This window comes from Metarhizium album, assembly GCF_000804445.1.
Source record: "Metarhizium album ARSEF 1941 chromosome Unknown scaffold_17, whole genome shotgun sequence".
NCBI classification, from domain to species: domain Eukaryota; kingdom Fungi; phylum Ascomycota; class Sordariomycetes; order Hypocreales; family Clavicipitaceae; genus Metarhizium; species Metarhizium album.
In genome coordinates, this window is record NW_024467591.1 from 291687 (window position 1) to 319191 (window position 27505).

A 27505-nucleotide genomic window follows, 5' to 3' on the forward strand; every position below is an offset into this window, starting at 1 on the left:
ACAGCCATCGGGTACTCCGTATCAGCGTTAAGCAACAAGCATCAAGCAGTCGGCATCAACATCAACCTCGACGTAAGATAACGTTACGACTTGTGCAATGTGTGATCCAAACATCGGCTGGGGAAGGAGCGATGGCCTCGGATTCGCCAGTGCTTTTCAGGAGCGGGCATGATGGCATGACACCGGCCACTCAAACGTGCATGCTCGTTTCTCAAATGAGAGTATTGTCGAGTGCGTCCACGCCGGCTCGCAAGACAACATGACACAACGGACGACGTTGGGAGAGGTTATTCACATTCTCACTCCCGGCAAGCTAGCAACAGATTTGTCATCTTCCAGGCGGTAAATCAAATCAACCCAAGCTACACCTACACTAAATCTGTGGAGCGTCCATCCGAATCCAGAATACGAGATGCGCCTTTGGTCGCTCATTACTCGACGCCTGCTTCAATCCACGGCCCTTGATCCATGATCCCGGCATCTCTTCTCTTTGACAGACAGGCCAATGCCAGCCAAGCCCTCAACCATCTCAACACCACGAATCGCAGCGGAATCCGCGGCACGGAGTGGTAATGCATGCCGCGGCCGGCATGACGAGGCGGAGGAAGCCGAATCCTTTGTCCGACAGGAGCGTCGCGCCAATGGGGACGGGCATACCTGTGCGAGGTTTGCGTCTGCGCGTGCAAAGGCATCGTGTCTGGAATGCTTTGCACGGCCAAGGTCTTGGTGTTTTCTCGACCAAACCGTGTCTATTCCTCCGTTGATGCTCGCGGCAAACCTGGCCGTCGGCTTGAGGGTATTCTATTCCGTGCTCCGTGCGGAGAACAAAACGGACGATTTTCCATTTTCCTAGTTCTAGTTCAAGCGCAATACGCAGCTCAGTCGTCAGGGGCGCGGGCAAGACGGGCAAGCTACCCCTGTGAGACGAATGAAAGATTGACCAGGGGCCAATCCTGGCCATGCAAATCAATGCGAGAAACCTGACGGAGGATGATGATGGCGGCATGCCTCGCAGCTCCGCAGCGCCGCGGATTCCCAAGCCAAGCGCGACTGCGTCTTCTCTGCGTCTTTTTCATCACCGCCTCGGCACGCACAGTCCGCCCACGGCCTCGAGGTCTGGAATGGGGGAAACTCGTGCGTCCCAGACCGGGCTGCATGATTGGGTTTCGAGCCTTGACGAGATTCACGCGCGCGCGCGCGCGTGTGTGTGTGTGTGCGACCTCCTGAGAAACATCGACGACGGGAGGGTTCGCGCAAAGGGTCAAGTCGAACGAAGAGATGACGTCTCCCTCGTCGATGCTCACCCACACACACACCCCGCGAACTTGAAACAACCAGCCGACTACTTGAGCATCGTGGCAGCAAATTAAATTTTCTACCGAGGACCGTCATTGGAGCGACGTGATGCCACCCACCCATCCCATCCAGACAGCCTCACACACATCCCAAGGCACGCTCAGCCATCTGACATGGACCCCGAGAATGGGTTGCACGAGCACCGTGTCCCTGACTCCGTACTAACGAGCGTCGGAACGCTGCGCGCTTCATGTAAGACGAGGCGTATCATGTAAACCTTGACACGGAGTATTTTCAGTCCCGCCTGTACACTCGTGACAAGTTTATCCAAGACCACGTGCTCGGCAGCTCCCTCGGAGCAGTCAAGTACGTACGTATCAGTATTACCGGGCAGCATGGGTACTGCGTTGCTCTTCTGCCTAGGTACCTACCGCATTCATGCCGACCCATCCTGTCTCGCTGTTCCACGTCACGACTTGTCAGCCACAATCTCTCCAGATTGCAAGATTCCACCGCACCGGTTTCCGAGGATCAGGGTTCTGCCAATTAATCAAGGCGTACTCCGTACGTACGTACCCCTACGCATGGCAGGGGTATCTTTGAGGTTCATAACGGGCGCAATAACGGCACATAAACAATCTGCAGGGACCAAACCAACCGCATAACTGACGCTGGTAACCAAGCATCCCGATGCCGTACAGCGGTATTGACGCGAGGTCGGTTAGCGCAGAAAGCGGCGACAAGAGCTCCGGGGCTACGTGGAGGCCAGTGGAAGTGGAGGCTCGATTCTCAACACCCTTCGTCTCTTCGTATTCACCGTGTTTACGAAAAGGCACGCACCCGGTGGCCAGGGACCGTGCTGCGGTCGCGGTGCCGTGGCGCCCACCTTCCAACGTGTGCTGATCATCGTCGTGTCTGTTGGAAAAGAGAAACCGACATGCAGGCCCTCGCAGACAGACAAGTGTCATCGTCAAGAAGAAAACGAATAGTATATTAGTGTTGCAGTCTGCACGACAGGTTCACACGTCCCCGTTGTTCGCCGACGCACCAACTCTACATCTGCAGATGCCGGATTAAACAAAGTGACAGTGACCAAGAGACCCAGACGTCCGTCCCAGCAACAAGCAAATATGTACATCGTACATCCGTGGTATCAATGCAGAAGGGGACCCTGCTGGTCCGCGTTTACCGGCCCGAAAAAATTTGATGCGACAAAGGAAATGGTAGTCGCCACGTCTCTACTTGGCGTTTGCGAGTAGAATGTCGACGCCCTCCTCCCACCGTCTTGACATGGCAATGTCGGTGACTGTTCTGCCCATCTCGTCCCTGACCTTGAGGTCGACGCCCGCCTTTTGCGCCAGCTTCTTGAGCATGCCTGCGTCTCCGTTCTCCAGGGCCTGCATGATCCCGTTCCAGTCTCTGTACATCTTGTTCGGGTCGGCGCCCTTTTCGAGCAGTATGTCGATGACCTCGGGCGCCTCGGTGGCGCAGCGGCGAAGCGCCTTGACAATGGGCAGGTGCTCGCCGGGGGCGTTGACGTCTGCCTTGCCCTCGTTGACGAGGAACACAAAGATCTCCTTGTGGAGCTCGCGGATGGACGAGGTCAGGGGCGAGAAGACGCCGACGTTCTTGTCCTCGACCGACACGCCCGCGGCCAGGAGGAGCTTGACGGACTCGAGCTGATTCGCGCAGACGGCCCGCTCGAGGACTCCCCTGAAGGCACGAGGTTCGGCCAGCACGGCCAGCAGGCGGCTCAGAATCTCGGGGTTGCGGACGGCCATGCACACGGGCCAGTCTTCTCCCCGGATGTTGGGGTTTGCGCCGCGCGCGAGCAGCGTGTCCACGAAGCCGACGTGGTTGTCGCGAATGGCACTGGTGAGCGCGGTGTGGCCCTTGGGCGTCTTCTCGTTGGGGTCAGTGCCCTGGTCAAGGAGCCACTTCAGGGCTGGGCCGTTCTTGGACGTTACGGCCGTTTCGAGGATGCCCTTGGGCGAGTTCAGGTTGCCGCCGGCGGCGACTAGAGCCGGCAGGAGATGCTCTCGGTGGTGAGTGACGCACTTGAAACAGGGGTATTCGCTCGCGGGGACGTTGGGATCAGCACCGCTTCGTAGGAGGAGGTCGAAAATGTCCTGGCGGTTGTCGCGGATCGACGTGCAGAGGGGAGTGTAGACGCCATCCTTTTTGGCGTTGGGGTCAACGCCCGCCTTCAGGAGGATTTTGATGACCTCGATGCTGTTGACGCTCGTGGCTAGTTCCATGAGACCAGGGGCCTTCTTGTAGTCTGCCTTGTTTGCGAGGAGCACCTGCAAGCATGCGGGTTGATGGATGGCTGGCCAGAGCATGTGCTTTGGCCCAGGGTTGTTGGGGTTGGCACCACGCTCGATGAGGATGGTGACGATGTCGGCTCTACCGCAGGTAATTGCTTCAAATAGAGGACTTTTACCTTCCTTGCTCTTCTCGTTGGCATCGGCGCCGTGGTTGAGAAGCAATTCGATCAGCGTCTTTGGGGTCTTCTTGTTGATGGACCCAATGAGAACGGTGTTACCGTTCGACATGAACTGCCTTGCTTTTCCGCCGTACATCAGGAGTAGATGGGTGAGGCTGACGTGGTTGGCGCCGGCAGCAATGGAAAGCGCCGAGTCCAAGTCAGAGCCGGCAGGCATGTTGGGATCCGCGCCGTACTTGACAAGCGCAATGGCAGCGTCTAGATATGACTTCTCAACCGCTGCGGCAAGAGGACTTACACCGTTCTTGTCGGTGGCATTGGGGTCTGCCCCGTACAGTAGCAACATGCGAATGCTCTCGGCGTCATGGGCGAGGATGGCCTCGTTGAGAGCGTGAGCGTCGATGCCGGTATCGGGAGAAACACCTCGGTCAAGAAGCTGCAGGAGAAGTTTATGATCCCTCGCATGGACCGCAGATACCAGAATCTGCTTGACGTTTGGCCTGTCTGCGTCCACATTGGTGCGAGGCTTTCGTCGGGGTACGCCAAATGGCTCGCTGTCTGGATGGAGAACTTTGGGGCTGTCTAGCTCGCGAGACTTCACACTGGCCACAAGTTCATCTAGTGCTGTGCTGTTTTCGATGCCTTCCTCAAAGGTACTCAGTTTTTCTTGGCCCGTCATTCGTCTTGACGGTTGCCCTTCGTAAGAGCTTGCCGCGGAGCTTGAGGTGTACCTCTTCATTCCGGGGCTGAGGCCACTGTAGTCTGACGCCGAGGTGAAGCCATTGCTTTCTGCATGGGGGTAGTCGTGGCCATAGTGAGGTGATAGCTCCGCCTTGGGGATAGGTGGCAGAAGAGGTAGCGGAGACGCCGTCATCATCGAACCGTTATTGACACTTCGGGGTTGAGACGGAAGCCTGACTGTGCTGTGGTAGACGGAGCTCTTTTCCTCAGAGACCAATGAGTCCGTGCGATGGCGTTGGAACTCTGTCCCGTCTAGGGCAGAGACAAGTCCAATGTATCCGATACCAAGCTCACTTTCCATCCTGCCGGCACCGAGCTTCCATTGGAACATGACGGCGCCAATCTTCAAATCTTCTCGCGTCTTGACTAGAGCAATGCTCATACGCTCGAGACTGTTATCTCCAAACATCTTGCCGAAGCCGCGGCGCATACGGCCCACGGCGCCTTTGGTTTCATGTTCAAGTAGTTTGACTATAACTTGGTCAAGAGCACGGAAGTTGATCTGTGCCGCTCGAAACTTCTTCTCCAGCACGGTGATCATATCAAGAGGAAGGGATTGATCGTTGCGAGCGGCGTCGTTGAGGCCCGCCTCGATGTAGAAGAGGACCTGGCAGGTATCGAGGAGATCGCGGGCCAAGGGGCCGAATCCGTGCGGGAATTGCTTGACAATGGCTGCGAACTCGGACATCTTTTCCGCAATCCTGTCACATGAAGTAGCGACTTCAGAGCAGAGGTGAAGACATTGCGCCTGGGCTTTGCTTGTGGAAGTCATGTTGAATCCCCTGTGAGGAGCGGTGAATCGCTCAGTATTCGAAGTGGATGATTGCAGGTGCGATGGGGCGAAGTGTTGTTGTTGTTGTTGTTGTTGTTGTTGTTGTTGTTGTTGTTGCTGTTGTTGATGCTGATGCTGATGCTGATGCTGATGATGGTATTGAAGCGATTGCGGAGGCCTACTGACGACCGCTGGCGGTCCACCCTCAAAGGATCTGTTCAATGTTGGAACAGAGATAGTAGAAGCAGACGGGGAGCTTGGAATGGACGGTGGAAGCTCAAGGGCTTCTTTAAGGTCAAAGGAGAAGGTGTCCTTGGGTGGCAGTAAAGGACCGTCCCGAAGACTATCAGAGCGGGCTAGTCTATCTGTAGACCATTCCAGACGCTGATAGCTCATCTTTTTTGCCCGCGGGGAGTGATGATGGTGGTCTTATGCCAAGGTCAAGATTTAAATTAACTGAAGGAAAGAAGACCAGGTCACGACGAGAGCAGCGAAACTGCTGTTAAAGAGAGACCGGCAGGGACTAAGATGGAGGAAGAGCGGAACCACTAGCTCTTGTTGATCAAATAGTTATGCCACCATTAGGTGCTAAGAACGAGCCACGAGCAAGCATGGGTCAGGTCGACGCACGCTTGGTTCAAAGTCTTCAGGTGCTGTACTTGTACTTGAGTTCGCAATCTTGTTGAACCACGACAGCCCGGCTGGCTGGTAGCCAAACAGGAAACTGGACAACTTCGTCTCTCTGCCCATGGGTTTCTGGCTTAGACTTGTCCCTCTGGGCTCTGGGCTCTGGGGGCCTCTGAATGCAATTTCGGATGGAACGGGTAGTATTATAAAGGGCTTCGGCGAATTAGGGCGTTCATGCATGATCAGCGGACCAAGGCAGGTTCTGCTTTGTTTGCTTCTATCCAGACTGAGCCCGAGGAGGTTGTGTACTAATTGTCCGGGAGTGGATCAACCCATCCGTCTTGTGCTTTCTGATGTGATGGCATCCCTGTCAAGGCTTTCCAGGGTGCTCTAGTCGCTAACAAATCTCAAAACAATCGGGGGGGGAGTGTTGCAGGGGGGAGACTCTAGAGCAGCGGATCGGTGTGTCATGGCCCTGCGATGCGGACATTGTCAACGGACGGCCCTGAGAAACAGCCAAAGACTCTGTACAATGCTGTATCTCTCGGCTCGAGGCTAGTATAGATGCGTACGGATGTATGGAGTGGCTATGGTATGTCGAACAAGTGGTCAGTACTAGACTAGCGGGCATCCTTGCTCGAGTCTGACTCGGTTGGTTCGGGAGGCGCTTTGATGAACCCGCATTTGATCGCCTCAGGCTACCCGAAATGGCTAGTATAATTCCGACGCAGGTTCCAACGCTGATCGCAGCAAGGCTGGCGAAGAGTGCCGTGGACAGAGTTTGTACACGTTCAGGTTCATTCTGGTTCTCGCCAGCCAGACGACACTCGAACAACCGCAATGTCGGGCTGCCCAGCATGTCTCGAGCCTCGTTCGATAACGATGCCTTCTGCAATGAAGACCATCACTTCTCTGGGACACACGCAAGCGATCCGGCTGTTGACGGTACAATTCCTCCAAAAGCCGCCCGAGAAGGTAGCGCAAAAGGCTCCGTCCAAGCCATGCGCCACTAAACAACTTCCAAATCGAAACCAAGTTTGCCAAGCGTTGTATACACCAAGTTTGCCACTTGTGGTAATGTGACTTGAGCATCGCAGAAACTAGCTGCCGTAGTTGAGCGATGCTGCTGAATTTCCATGAGACGGACCGTGTATTGGGAAGAGGGATTTCCGGGTTAAGACAAGGTGGCTAGGTCCTTCAAGCTCTTGAAGCCACCAGTTCCGGCGGTTTCACAAGCAACAGATTAATCGTACTGCGGGTATTCGCCGGAGGCTGAACAACGGCGCAGCCCACTCCGTAGTGCCTGTCGTAGCGCATGCTGTGAAGAAAAGTTGCGCAATGTGTGGGTTTGATCGACATCCCAAGCCAACTCTTAGCGGGCCTTGTCCACGGCGACAGGACTTCGAGGATGGAGTAGAACGGGAACACCGAGGCGAGAGGTAATGGCAACAGCAACGGCAACGGCAGCGGCATCGGAATATTCCCAACGTAACGGCTCAACGTTCGTTGACCGTCCGTGCCCAATGGCGTCGTCGGTAAGCGTCCAACATGTTCCCCGACGCCTTGTCCCTGCATTTTATTCTTCGCGGGGCGAGGTTCAGCAGACCCCTGCTCAAACTTGGGTTTGCCAGGCAAGCCCAGACCTTTTTTTTTTTTTTTTTTGTATATTCTCGCCTGTGGATATGGTGCACAAAGCACGCGCACGAGAAAGATCCAAGCTTTGTTCTTGTTCGTTGCGCCATCAAACCATTCCCAGACGACCAGAGAATGAGCAATAGCGAAGGAGCTTTTATGACAGGCTAATTTAGCTGTCCTGAGTCCTCGGCTTTCGTAAGCATCATTAGCCGGGCCCTAGCGGAGGCAAACAAGCCATAACCCGCGCCTTTTCGGTTTCGAGGGACAAGTCGAGACACCAATTCACCATATTGGGTTGGCAATTCTTGGCTGATGGAGCCAGGCACGGCCAGTTACTTCTGCTGCACTGATAGTGTCGATGTGTCAGCCCCGAAAGCTTTCGGGTGATCAAGGTCCATCATGGGTGTGGGGATCGCGCTTCGCTGCGGAAGGTGGGGATTTTGCGGCAAAGGACGTGCCTCAGTACGTATTGACAGTCTTGATGGGAACGCGATGAGTCTGGGATAAGAGACATGGACACCTGGATTTTCCAACGTTTGTCGGTGCCTCCGCCCGGATGTCTTTCGCCGCAACGACTGATTCTCCTTTGTGCAATTAAGCATTAGAATGATGGCCCTGCCAGATCCAATTGAGCACAAATATTGGCTTACCAGCGGGCGTACTAGCAAGGCCTTGCTTGACGAAGTCCATTCTGTTTCGTCTTTTTCTCGAGACTAACAAGAGTACATATCATATGTCCCGTTTTGCCGTTGGTCATTGTGCTGCGTTGCTTTTGAAACGAGTGCTGCCGCACGCCGTGTACGGCGCAACATGTTGAGCTGTGCTTTGGGGGGCAACGGTCATCATATGTGACGGTAATTTGAGAGAAAAAGGAGCTTGTCACAACTCTGCAATGTTGACAGGCGCCAAACTCGACGTATCATTCCGGTTGCACACTCTGTTCCCCGGGTTTCACTCATGTATGGCATATGTGTTGTCTGCCTAATCCCGGTCATAGAGCCGCGGAGGTCTGGTCGGTGTCAGTGTCATGGATGAAGTGACACAAAGGGGGGGCGGTTTGACCACATGCTCTCTCGAGTGTGGCGGTTCTCCATCGCGTAGGGACATGAGGTGTATGAAAGAAGCCACACTCCGCACTGGGTCGGTGTTAATAAATTTTGGATGACTGACTAGGCTCAGCTTGGAAGTGCCGGAGGTTTTGCGGGATGCTGGCTTGTGCACTGCCATAGCGGGATGCTTAATCCTTGTGGTCGTTAAAGACAAGGCTTCCTCTGAACAGAGACTGGCAAAGCGTACTAGCAGCGTATTTGTGTCGGCAACTGGTCTTCGTGATATCTGTTCTGCCGGTATCCCCGTCAACCGAAGCTGAGTTCAACTCACAAAGCCACTACCAAATCTCGAGAAGCAGACGTGTTGTTGGATGCTTACCATAATTGCGTTATTAACATCGCCCATGTTTCGGTATGCGATACGCAACTTACGGTGGCAACATTTGCACATCCCCATCCACCATTGCGAGTATGCTTTGGTCGGAGCTGACATAGTGAGCCATGCTGCATGAACAGACAAGGAAGCACGAGCAAGAGTAGTAAGTCGTCGACCGGCGTGGTCTCAGAAAACTCCAATCGCTCTGCGGACCAATCCTCGATGAATCCATGCGACGTAGGATAGAATCCTGTACATCCAGCCCTGACACACCCTTCTGCCGCGGCCGTCCGCACGTTTTTTGACATTCGGACATGAGCCAGAGCACACCGCATGCTTACTTAATAAAGTAATACTGCAGCAACTTACTTAAGTGCCATGGATGTGGTTAGCCACCGCTTGAACTGTTCAGAATTGGTGCCCACCTGGCCGCTGCTCGAGGCCCGTCCTGTTCCCGAGACATCTACACGCTGGGCGCACCCAAGCAAGATTAAAGTTTTCTAAATAAAATCCAACCTTGCAGGGTGTCATTTGTCTTAGTCGGCGTTGTACTCGAGTCAGATGTCAGATACCGTTATTGTTGAAGTCGTCTGTGCCTCCGGTCCGCGCACTGGCTAGGCACTCGCGAACCGAAGCTAGTCGGTGAAAGGGTGCGGGAAGGATGGCTTGTAAACGACAGACATGCTGTGTTGCATTGGGGCGGTGATCTTCACACGAGGACAGACATCGATACTCGGTGCAATGCTCGGGGAATATTATAACGACCACGTCTGGTTAATAATGGTGACGGAACTCGGCATTCCTCATTTCTCTACTTCATGCCCCACATCTCGCACCTCCAAGCGTGCTGTGATTGGACCAGGGGGTGCGCGGCTGAGTGCGCAAATCGGCAAGCTGGCAGCTCAAGCATCCTGAGCTTCAGAAAAGCTCGCGGCCCAAAGCCAAGCAAGCACGAGCAGCACCTTTCTCGTCGCCCACGACCACATCACCACATCACCACATCATCATATCACGATCCCGGCGCTGTCTGTCTCTCTAGCAGCCGGACGTCCTGTTAGCTTCCACCGTCGGGACATGTTCGCTGGCACTGTGCGAGTCCAGTCACGTCGACGACAATGGCCAACCCCGTCGGCGAAGACGCCTGGCTTGCCTACATCCAGGAGCATGCCCGGGTCGCCTCCAATCTCGAACAGCGGGTCGATGTTGTCGAACTGTACAAGCGCGCCGTCGGTGACGAGCCCGGGAGCATGCGCCTGTGGCTGGCCTATTGCAACTATTTCTGGCAGCTGTGGGAAAGCAGCAACTCAGGCGACGCCGGTTGGTCTGAAGAAGAACAAACGTTGGGTCGAGAGGTCTTCTCTTTCGGGGCCGCTCTGGACCTGTGGCAGCAAGGCTATGAGGCTGTACAATACAGGCTCAGCGACAGCCATGAGCTGTGGAATGTCTGGCTGTCATTCGAGATGGAACAGTTCGTCAAGAGCAAGACTCCAGAGGGCCTTCGTCGTATCACCCACCTTTATCGGCAGCGCTTAGCTACGCCGCATTTGACCTGGGACGAAACGTCACAAGCATTTTCAAGCTTCTTGTCGGAGTACAATCAACAGGAATGGGAAAGAACCATGCAGGATACCACTGCCAGTGCCCAAGTTGCGAAAAAAGCTATTCAAGTCCGCGATCCCTTCGAACTCAAACTCAGACAAGCCCAGCTCAACGGCGACGTCGAAGCAGAAAAGGCCCAACTGCGAGAATATCTTGATTGGGAGGTGCGTGGGATAAAGAGGCAGCAGGACGGTGCCCAATTAACTCGAAATATTTGCTCTGGATTATTTGATAGAGCGCTGACCGGCCTCTTCGCGAATGACGAGGACACTTGGCATGACTACCTTGTATTTATCTCCTCGTCAATGTCTGACTTCCAGTCTTCGGCTGATCGTTTGCTCGATGCGTCGCGCAGGTCCGTCCTTCATTGTCCGTGGTCGGGGGGGCTTTGGAGCAGATACATTCTGTGCGCCGAGGAGGCAAACCTGGCTTTTTCGGACATAGAGTCTATCAAGCACGCTGCGACAAGTGAAAACCAACTGTACAAGAACGGTATGACGAGCATGATTGAAATGTATGGTGCATGGTGCGCGTTCCTGAAGCGAACGGCACTCGAGCCGGCCGCATCCGATGAGGCTGCGGATGTCGCAGAGGTTGGATTGAGAGCTGCCATTGAAGATGTCGAGGTCACAGGGAGGAGGCTCTATGGCAAGAAATTCCAGGGCGACCCGAAGTATCGATTGGAGCACCTCTACATTCAATACCTGACCGAGAAGAAGGGTGCTGTTGAAGATGCTAGGGCGCAGTGGAAAAGGCTTGCGCAGAGAAGGGTCCACGCCGACAGCTACGACTTTTGGTTCAACTACTACATGTGGGAGATGCTCGTATTTTCCTCCAAGCAGAACAACGAGGAGGAGTCGTCACCACACAAGGGCCTGCATATCCCCACGACGGCAACCGCAGTGCTACGTTCTGCCGCAACCCGCAAAACCATCGACTGGCCGGAGAGAGTACTCGAAATGTATCAGCAACATTGCAATAATTATGAGCTGCCATCCTTGGTGCGTCAAGCGGACGACTTTGTCAATGAGACACGAAAGATTCTCGCATATCGCCGAAGAAAACAGGAGGAGCAGCAAGCTGCGCAACTCGCTGCTTACTACGAGACCCAGGCTCAGGTGCAAGGTGTGCAAGCCAACGAAGCGTCCGTGGCCACTGTGAATACTTCATCGCCGCCGAGCGGACCTAAGAGGAAGCGCGAATCCCTCACAGGCATCCAAGAAGACCACGCAGAGAATGCGACTAAACGCCAAAAAGACGGCGACGAAATCTCCGACGCCGCCGGACCGCCCCCCAAGAGAGATAGAGAACATTCAACAATCATCGTCACCCACCTGCCAGCTGACGCTACCCAGACTGCAGTTCGCAATTACTTCAAGCGCTATGGACACATCAAGAACATAACCGCCTTCATCAAAGAAGACAATGGTGAATCCACCACGGCTCTGATCGAATTCGGTTCGACAGAGGAAGCACAGTCCGCCCTTTTGAGAGACGCCAAGTACTTTGGCGAGTCTCAAATCACCGTCCAACCGGGCCACGACCTCACAGTCTACGTCGCCAACTACCCCCCCGCAGCCGACGACACTTTCATCCGCGACCTATTCAAGGACTGCGGTGACATCCTGAGCATTCGCCGGCCAAGCCTCAAGGTCAACACGCATCGCAGATTCTGCTATGTGTCGTTCCGCGACAGAGACGCCGCTGCTAAAGCTGTTGCCAAAGAAGGAAAGCTTCTAGAAGGCAAGTATCGCCTTTTGGCGAGGTACTCCGACCCTAACCGCAAAAAGCACCGCGAGGGCGCCGTTGCAGAAGGCCGTGAAGTCCACATCAGCAACTTGGATCCGTCAACCACAGAAGCCGACATGCGCTCTGTATTTGGGAAATTCGGAACCGTGAGGCGGGTGAATATCCCGCTGAGCATGACAGGAAAGAATCGCGGCTTCGCCTTCTTGGAATTTGAATCCAAGGACCAGGCTGAAAAGGCAGTCGCGGAACTGAACAACACCAAGTTCAAGGCTCGGATTCTGAGAGTCGAAATCTCAACGGAGAGCAAAGTGAAGCCATCTGCCAAAACAGACTTCCAGCGCACGTCAGCCTCTCCCGCCCCGTCTTCATTGAACAACGCTCAGGGCGACCAAGCAATGGGCGACGCCATGGTGGACGATTCTCCCAAGCCATCGTCTTCAGAAATAGCCGCCAAAACCATTGCTCTCATGGGCCTTCCCGACACCGTAAACGATGCGCGCGTCAAGGCTCTCGTCGAGCCTCTGGGCGCCATTGTCAAGCTTGTCCACCAGCCCGGCCATGGGGGCGCCATCATCGAATTTGCTGACGCTGCTTCCGCCGGCAAAGCGGCGCTGCAACTCAGCAACATGGAGTATGAAGGGCACAAGCTTCGTGCAGGATCGCCCGACGAACTGCGCAAGAACAGGCCCGATAATAAGCCTGCACAGCTAAGCAAGCCGAAGGGACTTATGGCTCCGCCGCAGGCTGCGAGACGGGCCTTTGGTAGGACCGGTCCAAAAAAGGGACTGGCGTTTGCGCCGAGGTCTGTGGCTGCCACGGCGTCCAAACCTGCTGACAAGGAAGCTGGGCCAAAGAGTAATGCTGACTTTAAAGCTATGTTTCTGGCGGGTAACAAGGAGGACGAGAAAGAATGAGCAGACGTCCTTCTTGCCGTGTACGATTTGTAGAGTAGCAATGGGTAGGGTACGAAGCCCTGGTAATGGCTTGGGCGTTGGAACTGCGTTTCGACATCATGGACCTGTCACACGCTCTGTGGACAAGTCTTTTCATGCGCAGTCAGGCACGCGTTAGGAACAGAATTTGATCGTGCACTGTGCGGTGCAGGCTTTTTGATTGTTAATCAAATGGCCTTTTGCCTCTGATGAGCCATTCATTGTCTACCTCTAGTCACTAGTTTTGCATGATATCCTACATGTCCCAATCGTGAAGAAATTGCTGTAGCCGTGGTGATTCCAGTGCACCAAAACCGAGCTACTTCGCAACCTATGCTTTTGCCACAGCCACAGACAGACCGCTACTTTTTCCCTCATCCCTCTGATCCTGCGTGAACAACTTCTGCCACACTTCCAGCCACTTCTCCTGCTGGGCCGTCGGTAATTTACCCGGCTGTCTGAACGACCGAGTAAGTAATTCGCGGAGTCGAGTACGGAGGACTTTGAGAACGAGCATAGTCTTCCAGTCCGGTAGTGCGAAGCGTCCTCTGTTACCGTCAAGGACAATCACACCCGAGAACATCTGATGCGGGTGAGATACTGAAGGTGTTTTGGGCAACTGTAAGCGGGAGGGGGTCTACACATACATCGCAGCGGACGTCGCCGCAAAGAAGGGCAATGGCAAATGCTTCAACTGCAGTGGTTTCGTGCGCGTGATAAACACTGTTGCTGTTAGTGGCTTCTTCGCATGGAAGTGGTATAGGGACACTCACGTCTTTGACTGCATGATGTGGTAATAGGATAACCATTTAATGTCCGGAAAGCCCCTATTCACGGAGGACGGGTGCAAGCTGATGTTCTGATTGTTGCCAATATTACGGAGACCCTTGGTACCAGGGGTATCGCGAACAAGAAGCTTGGGGTAGAAGCTCCATGCAATGACCGACGAGGAAATCAAGTCATTCCCACTATGGATGTTAACACGTCGGGGAACTTCGTAAAAGTTTTGCTGGCGTCGACGGCCCTGTGCGAATCGAAGTCGTGCGAGTGCACGGCGCTCTTCTTCTGTCAAGGAAAGGAAGCCCGAGTCTGCTAGAGATACAAGCAGTTGGCCCTTTAAGTCTTCGATATTGGCCAACGTCTGCTGACTCATGAAATTTTTGCGACAGAATTGAAATTCTTTGCTTGCGCCACTGTTGGCTTGGCACACTCGCTTCCAGGCAAGGTAGGCGTTGTATATGGTGAGAAGATCGGAATCGGCTCGACGGAAGGCCATTCGTGCATTGTCAGCTTGTGCTCGCTGACCCCAGGGTGCCGAGAACGGTGACTTGGATGAAAGAATAGCAGCAACGGTGATGGACATGTCGAGACATTTGAATACGGTGCCCAACAATATTAGCTTGCCCAGGAACACATCTAGAGGTAACCTCGCAAGCTGATGGCCTAAAGGAGTGAGCTCCTCGGCTGTTGTCAAGGCACGAACATCTACCAATGCATCAATAGCACGGCGAATATTCTTGGCGGATGGAGCATCCAGCGCGTCACCAAGTGTCTCCTCGATTCCGCCAATCTTGCAAATTTTGACGCGAATAGCCAGGTCCTGTAGGGATAAACGGAGCATTTCAGGTGTCTGCTGGTCACTCATAAGGGAGTCATGCCGAGATTTGGTGAACATGTGGAAACAGAGACCATTTTGGACACGACCAGCGCGACCCCGTCTTTGTTTCGCGTTGGCTCTAGAAATAAAGGTATCAATCAATCGAGAGAGCTGTTTCTTCTCGTCAAATCGCATCTCGCGATGCTTTCCGGTGTCGATAACACAAGTAACATCCGGAATAGTAATACCAGTCTCAGCGATGTTGGTAGCAAGCACAATCTTGCGCATTCCTGGCGGCGGCAAAAGGAAGGCCGACTCTTGGTCCTCGGTAGCAATGGAAGAATGGAGATGATATATCAACCAGTCTCTGACGAATCGTGGGTCTCCGAGGAGCATGTCATTGAGGGTTCGAATCTCAGCAATACCTGGTAAAAACACTAGAATTGCCTTGCTGTAAAATTCAAGGGACTCATCCGAGGCAATGTGCACCATCAGCTGCAGAATTAGATCGAAATCGATGCGGTATTCGTCTAATTGAGTTAATGTGTTTCTCGTCTGCGGAGAGTAGGCCGATAAGCTTGACGAGATTTCACTCTTCGGACCGTTGCTCTCTCCTTCCATAATATCATCATCAAGATCCACCATCTTCTCCTCGGAAGAGTCGCTCGGTCGGTATCCTGTGAGTTCAACGGCATCTTCGAGATACCGTACATCCACTGGGAATGTTCGGCCAGGGACATTCAGAACTGGCGCGCCACCCAAATATGCCGAGAAGCGTTCGGCGTCAACAGTGGCAGACATGAGCACAACCTTGAGGTCTTTCCTCTTCGTCAAGAGCCTCTTGAGGACTATGAGAAGAAAGTCGCTGTCGATTGATCGTTCATGGACTTCATCTAGAATCAGGTGTGTTACCTCACGAAGATCATTGGATCCCTCTAACATTCGCATGACCACACCGGTCGTTGCAAAGACCAGTCTAGTCTCCCGAGATGTGTTGGCCTCGAGACGAATAGAGTAGCCCACAAGAGATTTGTTGGTACCAAGATCACTCTTATTTTCGCCAAGTTCATCGCTTACACGCCTCGCCAGCGAGATTGCCGAGATTCTGCGAGGTTCTGTACAGTATATTTTGCAGTGTCTGCCTTGAGACAGTTCATGTTCCAGCAAAAACGCAGGCACTTGGGTGCTCTTGCCGCTGGATCTTCAATGTTAGTCAGTCTTCATCGTATCGCATTTCACGGTCGCATACCATCCTGTCTCTCCACAGACAATAACCACCTGGTTACCATCGACTGCCGCAAGGACTTGGGGTCGGAACTGCCACATGGGGAGCTGCATGCGGAATTGCTATGATATCGTTAGTATGTAATTGAACTTGAAGGCGTGGGAATTCGATGGACAAGCGAGTGCTTACCAACATATCTCGAAACTTTTTAGTACTGGCCTTGTCAATCCAAATTTTCTGCAACGATTCTGCTCCAGCTGTGCTTGTCTTTGAGCGATCCAAGGATCCATTCTGCGTCGAATCAGGTGGGCTTCTGGCTACTCCACGACCTCGGAAAGCAATAACACCATCTTCTAGCTCTTGATCTTGTCGTTGGCGAACCATGGTCCTCAATAACCTCACTGCTTCGCGATCCTGAGTATCCACATGGTTTTTCTTTGCCTCTGCCATTTCTGACCAAAGATCCTTCCAAACAGGCGGTAGTCTTAGACTAACTTTCTCATCTTTCGAATTACCATTGAATATGTGGAAAAGAGCGGCTGTAGATATGTAAGCCTCGGATTGCTTGGAATCAGACGCGGCAACACTGTTCATGGTGAAAGTGAAGTGTGTCGTGTCAGCGGCGACTTCGACATCAGAATTGGGTAAGATATGAGGAAGTTCCTGGGGCTTCGTCCACAAAATATCGACAGATTGCCGGCTGATAAATGCGGCTTCCGAAACTACATTGTATGTAAACCTGACAGATGCGTCTCTAAACATGGTATAAGTTAAAGTCAGGAAAAAATGATGGGGAATTGCACAGTACTCACCTGGAACGGCACGAGTCCTCCAAAACTCTTCTAGGGCCTAATCCGGTCCATTTTCCGAAGTCCCGAAGGACAAGTTTAGTACCATCCGCAGCATTGATAACCGTCTGAGTTTTGCCCGTGTTCGGATCCACCTCATTCTGTGGGAGGGATGCAAATAGTCCAGCAATATCGTCGCCATCTCCATCTTCCTCAGCAAGGATTTCCGCGGCAGTACGCTCCGCCTCATCGTTCACACCATTGTCGGCCTTGGCTTCCGGTGATTGCTCTGCCTTTGGTCTGGCTTCCTCTGCCACAGCTTGTGCTTCCTTCTTGGCAGAAGCCAACTGTCTTTCCATAATAATTCTCTCCGATTTCCACTTGAGGTCAGCACTGAACTTGTCGAAAAGAACATCCGTCTCAATCTTTCTGATTTTAGCTTCGAGTTTGGCAATCTCTAGTGGTGCCTTGTCGTCGTTGTCGGTTGGTCTAATGCTACGGCTGAGCTCAAGATGCTTTGCTTTTGCGGAAACGTATTCGGGTATCAGATCCTCAGGTTCTATGTCTAGATCGTATGTTACAGTAAGCTTTTTAGTTGGCGATGCAGACTTGCCGCCTCGCGGATTTGCTTTATTCTTGCCGGAGCTGAGTGGCTGGGGCTTGGGAGTAACGGGGCGTGACGCGTTTGGGGTATCTGTGGGAGTGTCTGTGAATTGTATTAGTGCTGGGACTTTGGAGGCCTTGTCATAGTCAAAAATTTCAGATGGCAATGGAAGAATACCTCTGGAGAGGGGCTTGCCCTTGAATTCGTATGAGGGTAGTTCGTCGGCTGAGCATTCTCGGGCAAGCCACTCCAAGGACTCATCCAGGCCCCAGATGGAGTCTTTGACGGGAGACGAAACATTTGTAGCGATATCCAAAATGTGTTTGAGAACAGCTTCTACTCGTGTGTCGGGGAATCCAGCGGCGGTCAAGGTCTGGCGCAAGGTCCACAGCCGAACAATCATATCCTCCTCGGACGGAAGCTTTCCTGTGACCGCATTTTCGGACGACAGGCTTGACCCGGCAAACCTCATCTCCGCCTTGATAAGGTCGAGAATATGTTCTACCTGATCTGGAGGCAACCATTTCGGAGCGTTGACCAGATCGGCCTGGCCACGGAGCAGTCGTCGGTCCGTCTCGAGGCGGGTTCGTTGTCGCTGGGCATCACGCTTAGTTTTCTGGGCGTGCTTCTCGACGAAAAGCTGTAGCTCGGATTCCTGTAGTTGTTTTTCAAATTCTTCGGGGCTCAAAGGCTTGTCCTCGTTGTTCGGCCGGCCAGCACTACGGCCATGATCATCACCAGAGGTCGGTTTGGCGGATGGCGGGGCAATTTCTTTGGATGGAGGGGCAGAAGCTCCAGAAACACCATCAACCGAGGGCCTTGCTTCTGAGTCGGATACATCTGGCCGAGGCTTGGAGGCAATTGAGGTAGTGGCAAAGCCGCGTGCCGGGTTGGCGGCGGGCTTCTTCTTTTTCTTGTTGCCAGCCATTGCCCTCGGGACTGGCACCAGGAAAGCGAGGAGGAAGCTGGGAAGGAAGTCGGGCCCAGTACTAGTGGTGAGGTTGATTTGAGTGGGAACAATTGGGAGAGTACCAGACACACATGGCTGCGACTGCTACTTGTTGAGTAAGTACCTAGGTAGGTGCCTACAATGTGCTCCATACTGCCTACCTCCTAGGTACTTCTTAAGTACTTTCTTAAGTATCCCAGGTAGGTCCTGCCAGGTCGCTAAATTGGTCAAAGCCGGCGTGCTGAATAACTAGGGCCACCGTGAAAGAAAGCAAAGCAGAATATGGGACATTCCCTGAGATGATGGCCGATTGTTCATAGAAGCGGCAGATAAATAACTAGCGGTCGACGTCTTGAGTGCTTGACGACTTCTCACTCTGTACGATTGGCGGGACCTCGAACTTAAACCGTAGTCCCATTTTGCTTTTCCAGTATTTTCATTGCAAAATACGCTCCTGATTTGCACCAACAATAGATCCAACTCATGCCACCATGAATCGTATCAAATGCTGTACCGACAGCCAATGTCCTACATGTTCTCACATCGCGTGCCCTGACGCGGGCGGTGAGAATGTTCCCACACCAACAATTGCAAGGCGGGGCCAGATTTTGCCGTGGGTTGCAGAATCCGAGATTGGATGGACCAAAGTCGAGCTGCAGACAATCAGCCAAAGCTTTCAACGTCGAGACTTAGACGTCAATAATTGGCTCCCAACGCCTTTCTTATAGGGTCATCTTTGCCTCTAAGTCCCCTTTCTCCTGAACTACTTCCTTGTCACTCCATCGGCGTCACCCCATCCCCGCCAATTTTCGAACAGCCGGGGTGAGAATCGAGAAGCCCTTGTAGCCCCAGATGATTTCGTCACTCCATCGGTTTCGTTTCGCTCCTCGACATGTCTGAATCGTCGGGTAATGCCCATGGCTCTTCCACAGCCGCTGCTGTTCTCGATGTAGCTGCGGTTGATCAAGCCTTGGGCTCTCCCTCCACTTCCATCCGAATCGCCAAGCTTCACCAATTGGACGGATACCTTCGACATAAAGGTAGCTCCGAATCCTGACTGCTGCGTTTTCAAAGATATGTGCGGCTGACTTTGTGAAACAGTATCCGACGATGCAGCTATTTCCGGGGTTTTGGGCATGCTCTTCGCTACCCACCCAATCTACAGAGACCGAGAATCCAGACTCGCGGTTCAAAATTGCTTCATCACCATAATATCGGCTGGAGCCAGCCCAAAGGTCCTCGATTCCGTGGTTCAAGCCATGCACCAGGAGATGCAGAGACCAGGAATTGCTATATCCAATGCCTTTGTCATCATCGAATGGTGTAGTCTGTTCATGCAGCACGTCTCAGTCGCGATTTGGGAACAGCTGGGCGATGAGATTCTTGTTACCGCCGCGAGCGCTGTAGAGAAATGTCTACAGTCAAATTCCAAGAGTGGTATGGCTCGATCAGCAACTGTCGTGACGAGACGTGGTATCCGCAGGCTATTTTCTTCGCCTGATACTCGAGAAAAGCTCATGACCTCGGCCGTCGAGACTCTCACCGCCAAAGCTGCCCAGCCAGTAGCCAAAAACGCCGTTGCTTTGGGTATTATTGCCGGAGTCTCAGCTCGTCAGGCGCCCTTGAAACCAATCCTAGCAAGTCTTAAACCAAAGTACTACGAGTTCTATTCGCGAGAAATTGTTGGATCACGAACTTGCTTACCAGAGCACGTGGCACTGGGCCTTGCCGATTTCTTTTTCAACTTCGTCAGCCTCGAGGATGTCGAAAAAGATCTGGTACCTGCTATTGAGAAAGGCCTCCTACTTGCTCCTGAAGTCGTTCTGGGAGGGGTCCTGAAGTCTTTAGTCACGTCATTGCCTGACCATTTCGATCTTTCAAGGACATTGAATGAGAAGCTCTTGAAACCTCTTTTGTCCAATATCAAGTCCAGCAATTCATCCATCCGCAGTGGAGCTATCGAAACCTTCCGCGCAATTGTAGCAAATTGCTATGATCTCAAGACATTGGATCATGTTGTCGACGAACTTGCCAATCCCTTGGCGACAGGCAAGCTCCCCGCCGCGGAGCAGAGGGTCCTACATTCTGAAATGCTAGAAGCCACTCCCCTGTCGTCACAGAGTACCACAAAGGTCCTAACTTGTCTTTCGAGCATATCCACAAAAGAGGGAAACGAAGCTGCGCTTGCGGCCGAGACTTCAGCACTAGCTCACGCCGCCGTTCTAGCCCTCAAAGAAGGAACGAACCTCCCCAAAGCAGCCATCGACGCTTTTGTTAAAGGGCTGGCAGATAAGAAGCCTGGGCCAAGAAAAATATGGCTGCTACGGGTAGCTAATATCTTGCAGACCCTCGGGACCACCAGCGCGAATGCCAGTCTCACTACGTTCGTCGATGCAGTGATTCCCAACCTCATTGCAAACTTCCAGGAAGTCACCGTCAATTCTGCCAAGTCAGCACAGTCTGGACTAGTTGTTGGAGCTTACATTCTCACTGCATTAAACCCGGCATTGTCTCGTCAGTTCCCTGACTCCTCAATAACTACAGACTTGGCCAAGGCGTCTATTCCAACCCAAGCCTTGTCTTTGACCGCAAAAAATTCTTTCTTGTTAAACATCAAAGTCTACAGAAAACTCAATACTGAAGAAGATCTTCAGTGGCTCAGTAGAGCCCTGACATCCGTGGCAGAGAGTCTCGACGACAAGACTGACGAGAGCGTTGCCCTTGCCTGGGCAGAGGCGCTTATCTATCTGATTGCAGCACCTTCCATTCCACCAAAGGTACAACGAGAGACTCTAAGGTCCCTCTCAAAACTCTACGTCGATCGGGCCGAGTTAGTATCTAAGCTTGTGATTGCCGGGTTGTGGGACAATTTTGACCTTGATGAAGCCAAAGAGAAAGATTTGAAAATTCGCAAATCCAATTTTGTTCATGTTTTGCGGTCAATATGTATGGGTCCTGATGAAATCGCTGAACTTGGGGGTGATGTACCGCAAGAGCAGTTGAAATCCCAGGCGTGTTCGATTTTGGTTCTATCGAGACCAGAACTTATCCCCCGATCAAGCTGGATTGACATCTGCCTTCGTATGGGACTTGACCCTGGTTCTCTCTCCAAGGAGTACACCAATCGACTTCTCGGGGAAATCAACAGACGGTCAAGTATTGAGCAAAAGGTGTGTCCACTATTGATTGACAAATATGCATCAGAAAATCCTTAATGGTATTACGACGCTAACGTAAGCATCCCAGATTAATGTGATCAAGCAGGCTGCTTACAACGCAGCCGCTGAATTGGCATTCGTCGCCCCTGATGTCGTAACTCCACGGCTAATGGAACTTATCACCGGGGATCTCGACCCAAGTCAGCTGCAGGACATCGGCCCTGTTGAAGCAGCTATTTACAGAACTCCGGAGGGGACTTGCTTCGTAGATGTTCTAGCTAAGAAGGCGCAGAATACGGCACCCAACAAAAACACCAAGGACTATGACATATTGAAATGGGAAGAAGAACTAAGAGGTCAGCTTGAGCAAAAGAAAGGTCAGCAACGAAAGTTAACGTCAGAGGAGACTGCAAAGGTAACCGCACAGTTGAACAAGGAGTCGGGCATCAGAAGCTCAATCAGGGCGATCGAGGCAAGGCTGTTACGCGGCATTGGAATTATCAAATCGCTCGCAACTGGCCCACTGACGGATGCCGCACTTTGGCTTTCTTCCTCTACCGGTCTAATCCTTGACATTATTGATGCAGGAGCCGGTCTAATTATTGGCGATATTGCGGCATTGGCCTATATCCTGTGCTCTGGGAAGGTATCACCAAGACTAGGGGCTATTCGACAGTTCATCGGGGTTGCTACTCTACGACTTCGAGGCATTACCTTTTCAGAAAATTACGATGAGGAGAAACTGGAAGACCTCGTTACCAGAGTTCTTTACCGGCTTCGATTCGCAGGTGAACAGCGTCCGTTTGATTCTGTCTCACTGATGTATATTTTGCCTCTTATGCTGGACGTTCTCCAAAGGGGGGGTGTTGGAGAAGATGGTGACGATCGAGATGCTCAACTTGTTTTGACTGTGGAATTCCTTTCCTTCCACACTGGTGTTTTCTCCGACGATGCAATTCCGCGCACCGAGCTTCTTACTATCCTCATCCAGTCCATGCTTCGACACACTCAGCATTACAAGCTAATAAGGGACTGCTTCGCTGACATGTGCCGTTGTATCGCGCCAAACATGAGTCAGCCAGAGATGCAGGTACTTGCTAAAGGTGCAATTGTAGCCCAATCGAGTGTCAGAACCAGCGTGTTACAGTCAATTAGCTCCGAGGTAGATATGAGCGACCTCGGCTATTCCGACGAAATCTGGTTAGCATGCCACGATGATGAACAAGAAAACCGAGAGCTTGGAGCCGAGATTTGGGAAGAGAGCAGATTCGCAGTTGACGCCACTGTTGTTATGCGTATGGTTCCATATCTGGAAAACAAAGACTCCCAGCTCCGCCGAGCTGCAGCTCGGTCGCTTGCCGAAGCTGCCCAGAGACATAAGGAGACATTACGTGAAGTAATTCCCAAGTTGCAGTCATTATATGTCGAATTATCGAAGCCCAAGGTTCAGCTCTTGGACGAGTTCGGAATGCCCAAGAAGATGGATTTATCTGATCCTTGGGAGGCGAGGCAGGGCATTGCGTCTGCATTCAAGGAAATGGCGCCTGTAATAAGCAGACAACAAACTGAAGAACTCTTCAACTTTCTTATCGAGTCAGGGCCACTTGGAGATCGGAGCGATAATGTCAGAAGAGAGATGTTGGACGCTGCCCTTGCGGCAATTGAAGTTCGCGGCCAGAGCATGATTGACGAGTTGATGAAAAAGTTTGAGCACACTCTGGAGCAGCCAGACAAGAACAGCACTGCAGCTGACCGCGTTGATGAAGCGGTTATCATCATGTACGGTGCTCTGGCCAGTCATCTATCTCCTGGCGACTCCAAGATTCCGATTGTTATCGAACGTCTCCTTGCTACTCTTCGAACTCCATCGGAGACTGTGCAATTCGCCATTGCTGAGTGCTTGCCACCACTGGTCAGGGCCTGCTCAGATCAATCTTCGAAGTACTTCGGCCAGGTCCTTGATGAGCTGCTCAATTCGAAGAAGTACGCGAACCAACGTGGCTCCGCATATGGCCTGGCTGGTCTCGTTCTTGGTAGAGGCATCGGGTCGCTAAGGGAGTATCGCATCATGTCTACTCTGAAGAGCGCCATGGAAAATAAAAAGGAGGCACACCAGCGTGAGGCTTCTCTTCTGGCATTTGAACTTTTCGCCACAGTCCTTGGCCGTCTTTTTGAACCATATGTCCTTCAGATTGTTCCACAGCTCCTCAGTGGCTTCAGCGACAGTAATGCTGATGTCCGTGAGGCTTGCCTCGCTGCTGCCAAGGCTTGCTTTGGTCGGTTGAGTTCCTATGGTGTCAAGAAAATTATGCCTACTCTTCTTGACGGATTAGATGACCAACAATGGCGTAGCAAGCGTGGAGCCTGCGAGTTGCTCGGTGCCATGGCCTATCTCGACCCCAACCAACTAGCAAATAGCTTGCCGGAAATTATTCCACCCCTGACGGGTGTTTTGAATGACAGTCACAAAGAAGTCCGGGCTGCTGCTAACCGAAGTTTGAAGCGATTTGGAGAAGTCATTAATAACCCGGAAATCAAGAGTCTGGCTGATATTCTCCTCAAGGCTCTAAGTGATCCCACCAAGTACACAGACGACGCCCTGGACTCCCTCATCAAAGTTCAATTTTTGCATTATCTCGATGCGCCTTCCCTGGCACTGGTCACACGCATCCTTCAGCGTGGTCTGGCTGATCGTTCAAATACCAAGCGTAAGGCTGCCCAGGTTATCGGTAGCCTGGCACACTTGACAGAAAAGAAAGACATCATTACACATCTTCCCGTCCTCGTTGCTGGTCTTAAGATTGCCGCCGTGGATCCTGTGCCTACAACCCGCGCTACTGCTTCTCGAGCTTTGGGATCTCTTGTCGAGAAACTTGGCGAGGAAGCTATGCCCGATCTCATCCCCGGATTGATGGAAACCCTCAAATCTGACACTGGTGCTGGAGACCGTCTTGGATCCGCTCAAGCTTTGAGCGAGGTTCTCGCCGGCTTGGGCACGGCCAGGCTCGAGGAGACTCTTCCGACCATTTTGCAGAATGTCGACTCGTCCAAACCGGCCGTTAGGGAAGGTTTTATGTCACTCTTTATTTTCCTTCCTGTATGCTTCGGAAATAGCTTCTCCAACTATCTTGGTCGTATTATTCCTTCTATCTTGGCTGGGCTTGCTGACGACATTGAATCGATTCGCGAAACTGCACTTCGAGCCGGAAGGCTTCTAGTCAAGAACTTTGCAGTCCGCGCTGTGGATCTTTTGTTGCCCGAACTTGAGCGTGGTCTGGCAGATGATAGTTATAGAATTCGCCTCAGCTCGGTTGAGCTAGTTGGCGACCTTCTATTCAACCTTACCGGTGTCAAGGCAAACTCTGAGCCAGGAGATGAGGACGACGAGGAAGCTGTCAAGGAGGCTGGTGTTTCGCTCAAGGAGGTTCTTGGAGAGGAGAAACGAAACAAGATCTTGTCTGCACTATATGTATGCCGTTGCGATACTGCAGGCGCAGTGCGGTCAGCTGCTATTGCCGTCTGGAAAGTTCTCGTGCACAGTCCAAAAATTCTCAAGGAACTTGTGCCCACTCTCACTCAGTTACTCATTAGGAGACTCGGCAGTTCAAATATGGAGCACAAAGTCATTGCAAGCAACGCACTTGGAGAACTCATTCGCAAAGCTGGAGATGGAGTTCTCTCAAGTCTCCTTCCCACTTTGGAGGAAGGTTTGCAAACGTCCACGGATTCAGACGCCAAGCAAGGCATTTGCTTGGCTCTGCGAGAACTCATCTCCTCTGCTTCTCCCGAAGCCATGGAGGATCACGAAAAGACACTCATATCTGTGGTCCGCACGGCACTCACCGACTCTGACGAAGAGGTCAGAGAAGCCGCCGCAGAAGCATTCGACTCGCTCCAGCAGATCCTGGGCAAGAGAGCCGTTGACCAAGTCCTGCCTTTCCTCCTGAACCTCCTGCGATCCGAGGATGATGCAGAGAATGCCCTGTCCGCTCTTTTGACCCTCCTTACAGAGACTACTCGCTCCAATATCATTCTGCCAAACCTGATTCCCACGCTTATCACTCCTCCGATTTCAGCATTTGATGCCAAGGCGCTAGCATCTCTGTCAAAGGTTGCTGGTGTCGCCATGAACCGTCGCCTGCCTGGTATTATTAACTCTCTTTTGGACAATGAGATCAGCTGCAAGGAAGAAAGTCTTCGTGTCGACTTGGAGAGCTCATTTGATGCTGTCCTTCAGTCTATCGACGAGTACGATGGCTTGAATACAGTCATGAACGTTCTTTTGGGCCTCATCAAGCACGAGGACCATCGGCGGAGAGCGGCCACTGCACGCCACATTGGGCACTTTTTTTCCGCCGCCGCAGTCGATTATTCACGATACAACCAGGACATTATTCGGTCGTTGCTCAACGCCTTCGACGACAGCGATTCCGATGTCGTCAAAGCCGCTTGGGCAGCTCTGAACGAATTTACAAAGAAGCTTAGAAAGGAAGAAATGGAATCTCTCGTCACATCCACTAGACAGACTCTACTTCGAGTCGGTGTTGCTGGCTCTAACCTGCGTGGCTTCGAGCTTCCCAAGGGCATCAATGCAATTCTGCCTATTTTCCTTCAGGGGTTGATGAATGGCACTGCCGATCAAAGAGTCCAGGCTGCCCTTGGTATTTCAGATATTGTCGACAGAACAAGCGAAGCTTCTCTGAAACCCTTTGTAACACAAATCACTGGTCCTCTCATTCGCGTTGTGTCTGAGCGGGCTATCGAGGTCAAGGCTGCCATTTTGCTGACGCTGAATAACCTTCTGGATAAGATACCTACGGCATTGAAGCCGTTCTTGCCTCAGTTGCAACGAACTTTTGCAAAATCACTGGCTGATGCTTCTAGCGACGTTCTCCGAAGCAGGGCAGCCAAGGCGCTTGGCACTCTGATCAAATATACCCCCCGTATCGACCCATTGATCGCTGAACTGGTCACTGGATCCAAAACCAGTGATCCAGGTGTCAAGACTGCCATGCTCAAAGCGCTTTACGAGGTGATCAGCCGAGCTGGTGCAAACATGGGCGAGACCTCCAGGACCGCAGTCTTGTCTTTGATTGACATGGATACTGATGAGCGTGACGAGACCATGACTGTTACCAATGCCAAACTGTTAGGTGCTCTTGTCAAGAATGTGCCTGAGGAAGCTGCAACATCCCTGCTCAAAAGTCGGGTGATGACGTCTCATTTCAGCAGCTCATCAGTGCTGGCCCTGAACTCCGTGCTCGTTGAGTCACCAGATACCCTGTTGCAGAGTGCATTGGCCGATGAATTGCCCGACTTGCTGTGCCAGGGCATGGCCAACAAGAATGTAAGTAATTTCGTAACTCTTGAAACATCTTATACTAACTTTCTCCAAGCCATTTATAGCCGAAAATTTAATTCTGGCCACGGGCAAGGTGCTCCTTTCATCTCCCCCCAAGAACTTTGATAACAGCAAGAAGATCTTTGAGGTTCTAGCCGAAGCCATCCAACCCGGAAAAACCACCGACTCCAGAAGATTAGCGCTTGTGGTCGTACGTACCCTCAGCAGAACAAACATGGATCTTGTTCGACCTCACGTTTCCCTGCTGGCAGGGCCCATATTCGCCAGTGTGAGAGACCCTGTGATCCCTGTTAAACTGGCTGCCGAGGCGGCCTTCGTGGAGCTGTTCAATATTGTAGATGAAGACAGCAGGGTGTTTGACAAGTTTATGGCTGGCCCAGGGGCTGATATGCCAGGTGGTACAAAGAGAAGCATGACCGACTACTTCAAGCGGGTAGCCATGAGGTTGGGCGCTCAGGCTAGAGAGAGACGAGAAGCTGAAGGTGGGCAGGGTGGATTGGGTCTGTCGAATGACGAGCAAGAAGATGAGAAGGAAATATGGAGTGTCGGCAAGCTCGAAGTTGCTGGTGAATCATCTGCATGAACATAGATAACTAGAAG

General features: G+C 52.4%; 4 protein-coding genes across 4 annotated transcripts; 2 read left to right on the forward strand and 2 right to left on the reverse strand.

The window, feature by feature from the left end:
* Positions 1–2534: 2534 nt before the first annotated feature.
* MAM_06006 (ankyrin repeat domain containing protein) lies at positions 2535–5651 on the reverse strand (the record flags this gene model as incomplete). The annotated part of the gene is made up of 1 exon (XM_040824804.1): positions 2535–5651. The coding sequence occupies one exon, from the start codon at positions 5649–5651 to the stop codon at positions 2535–2537; it is 3117 nt and encodes a 1038-aa protein (XP_040677224.1).
* A 4406-nt stretch (positions 5652–10057) lies between these two features.
* MAM_06007 (Nucleotide-binding, alpha-beta plait) lies at positions 10058–13204 on the forward strand (the record flags this gene model as incomplete). The annotated part of the gene is made up of 1 exon (XM_040824805.1): positions 10058–13204. One exon carries the CDS (start codon positions 10058–10060, stop codon positions 13202–13204), a length of 3147 nt encoding a protein of 1048 aa, XP_040677225.1.
* A 349-nt stretch (positions 13205–13553) lies between these two features.
* MAM_06008 (DEAD-like helicase) lies at positions 13554–18364 on the reverse strand (the record flags this gene model as incomplete). Its single annotated transcript, XM_040824806.1, has 6 exons — positions 13554–13805; positions 13870–13945; positions 13996–16014; positions 16069–16166; positions 16234–16798; positions 16857–18364. The coding sequence occupies 6 exons, from the start codon at positions 18362–18364 to the stop codon at positions 13554–13556; spliced, it is 4518 nt and encodes a 1505-aa protein (XP_040677226.1).
* A 913-nt stretch (positions 18365–19277) lies between these two features.
* On the forward strand, positions 19278–27488 carry MAM_06009 (50S ribosomal protein L19e; the record flags this gene model as incomplete). The annotated part of the gene is made up of 4 exons (XM_040824807.1): positions 19278–19425; positions 19487–21555; positions 21632–26890; positions 26940–27488. 4 exons carry the CDS (start codon positions 19278–19280, stop codon positions 27486–27488), a joined length of 8025 nt encoding a protein of 2674 aa, XP_040677227.1.
* Between the last annotated feature and the right edge of the window lie 17 nt (positions 27489–27505).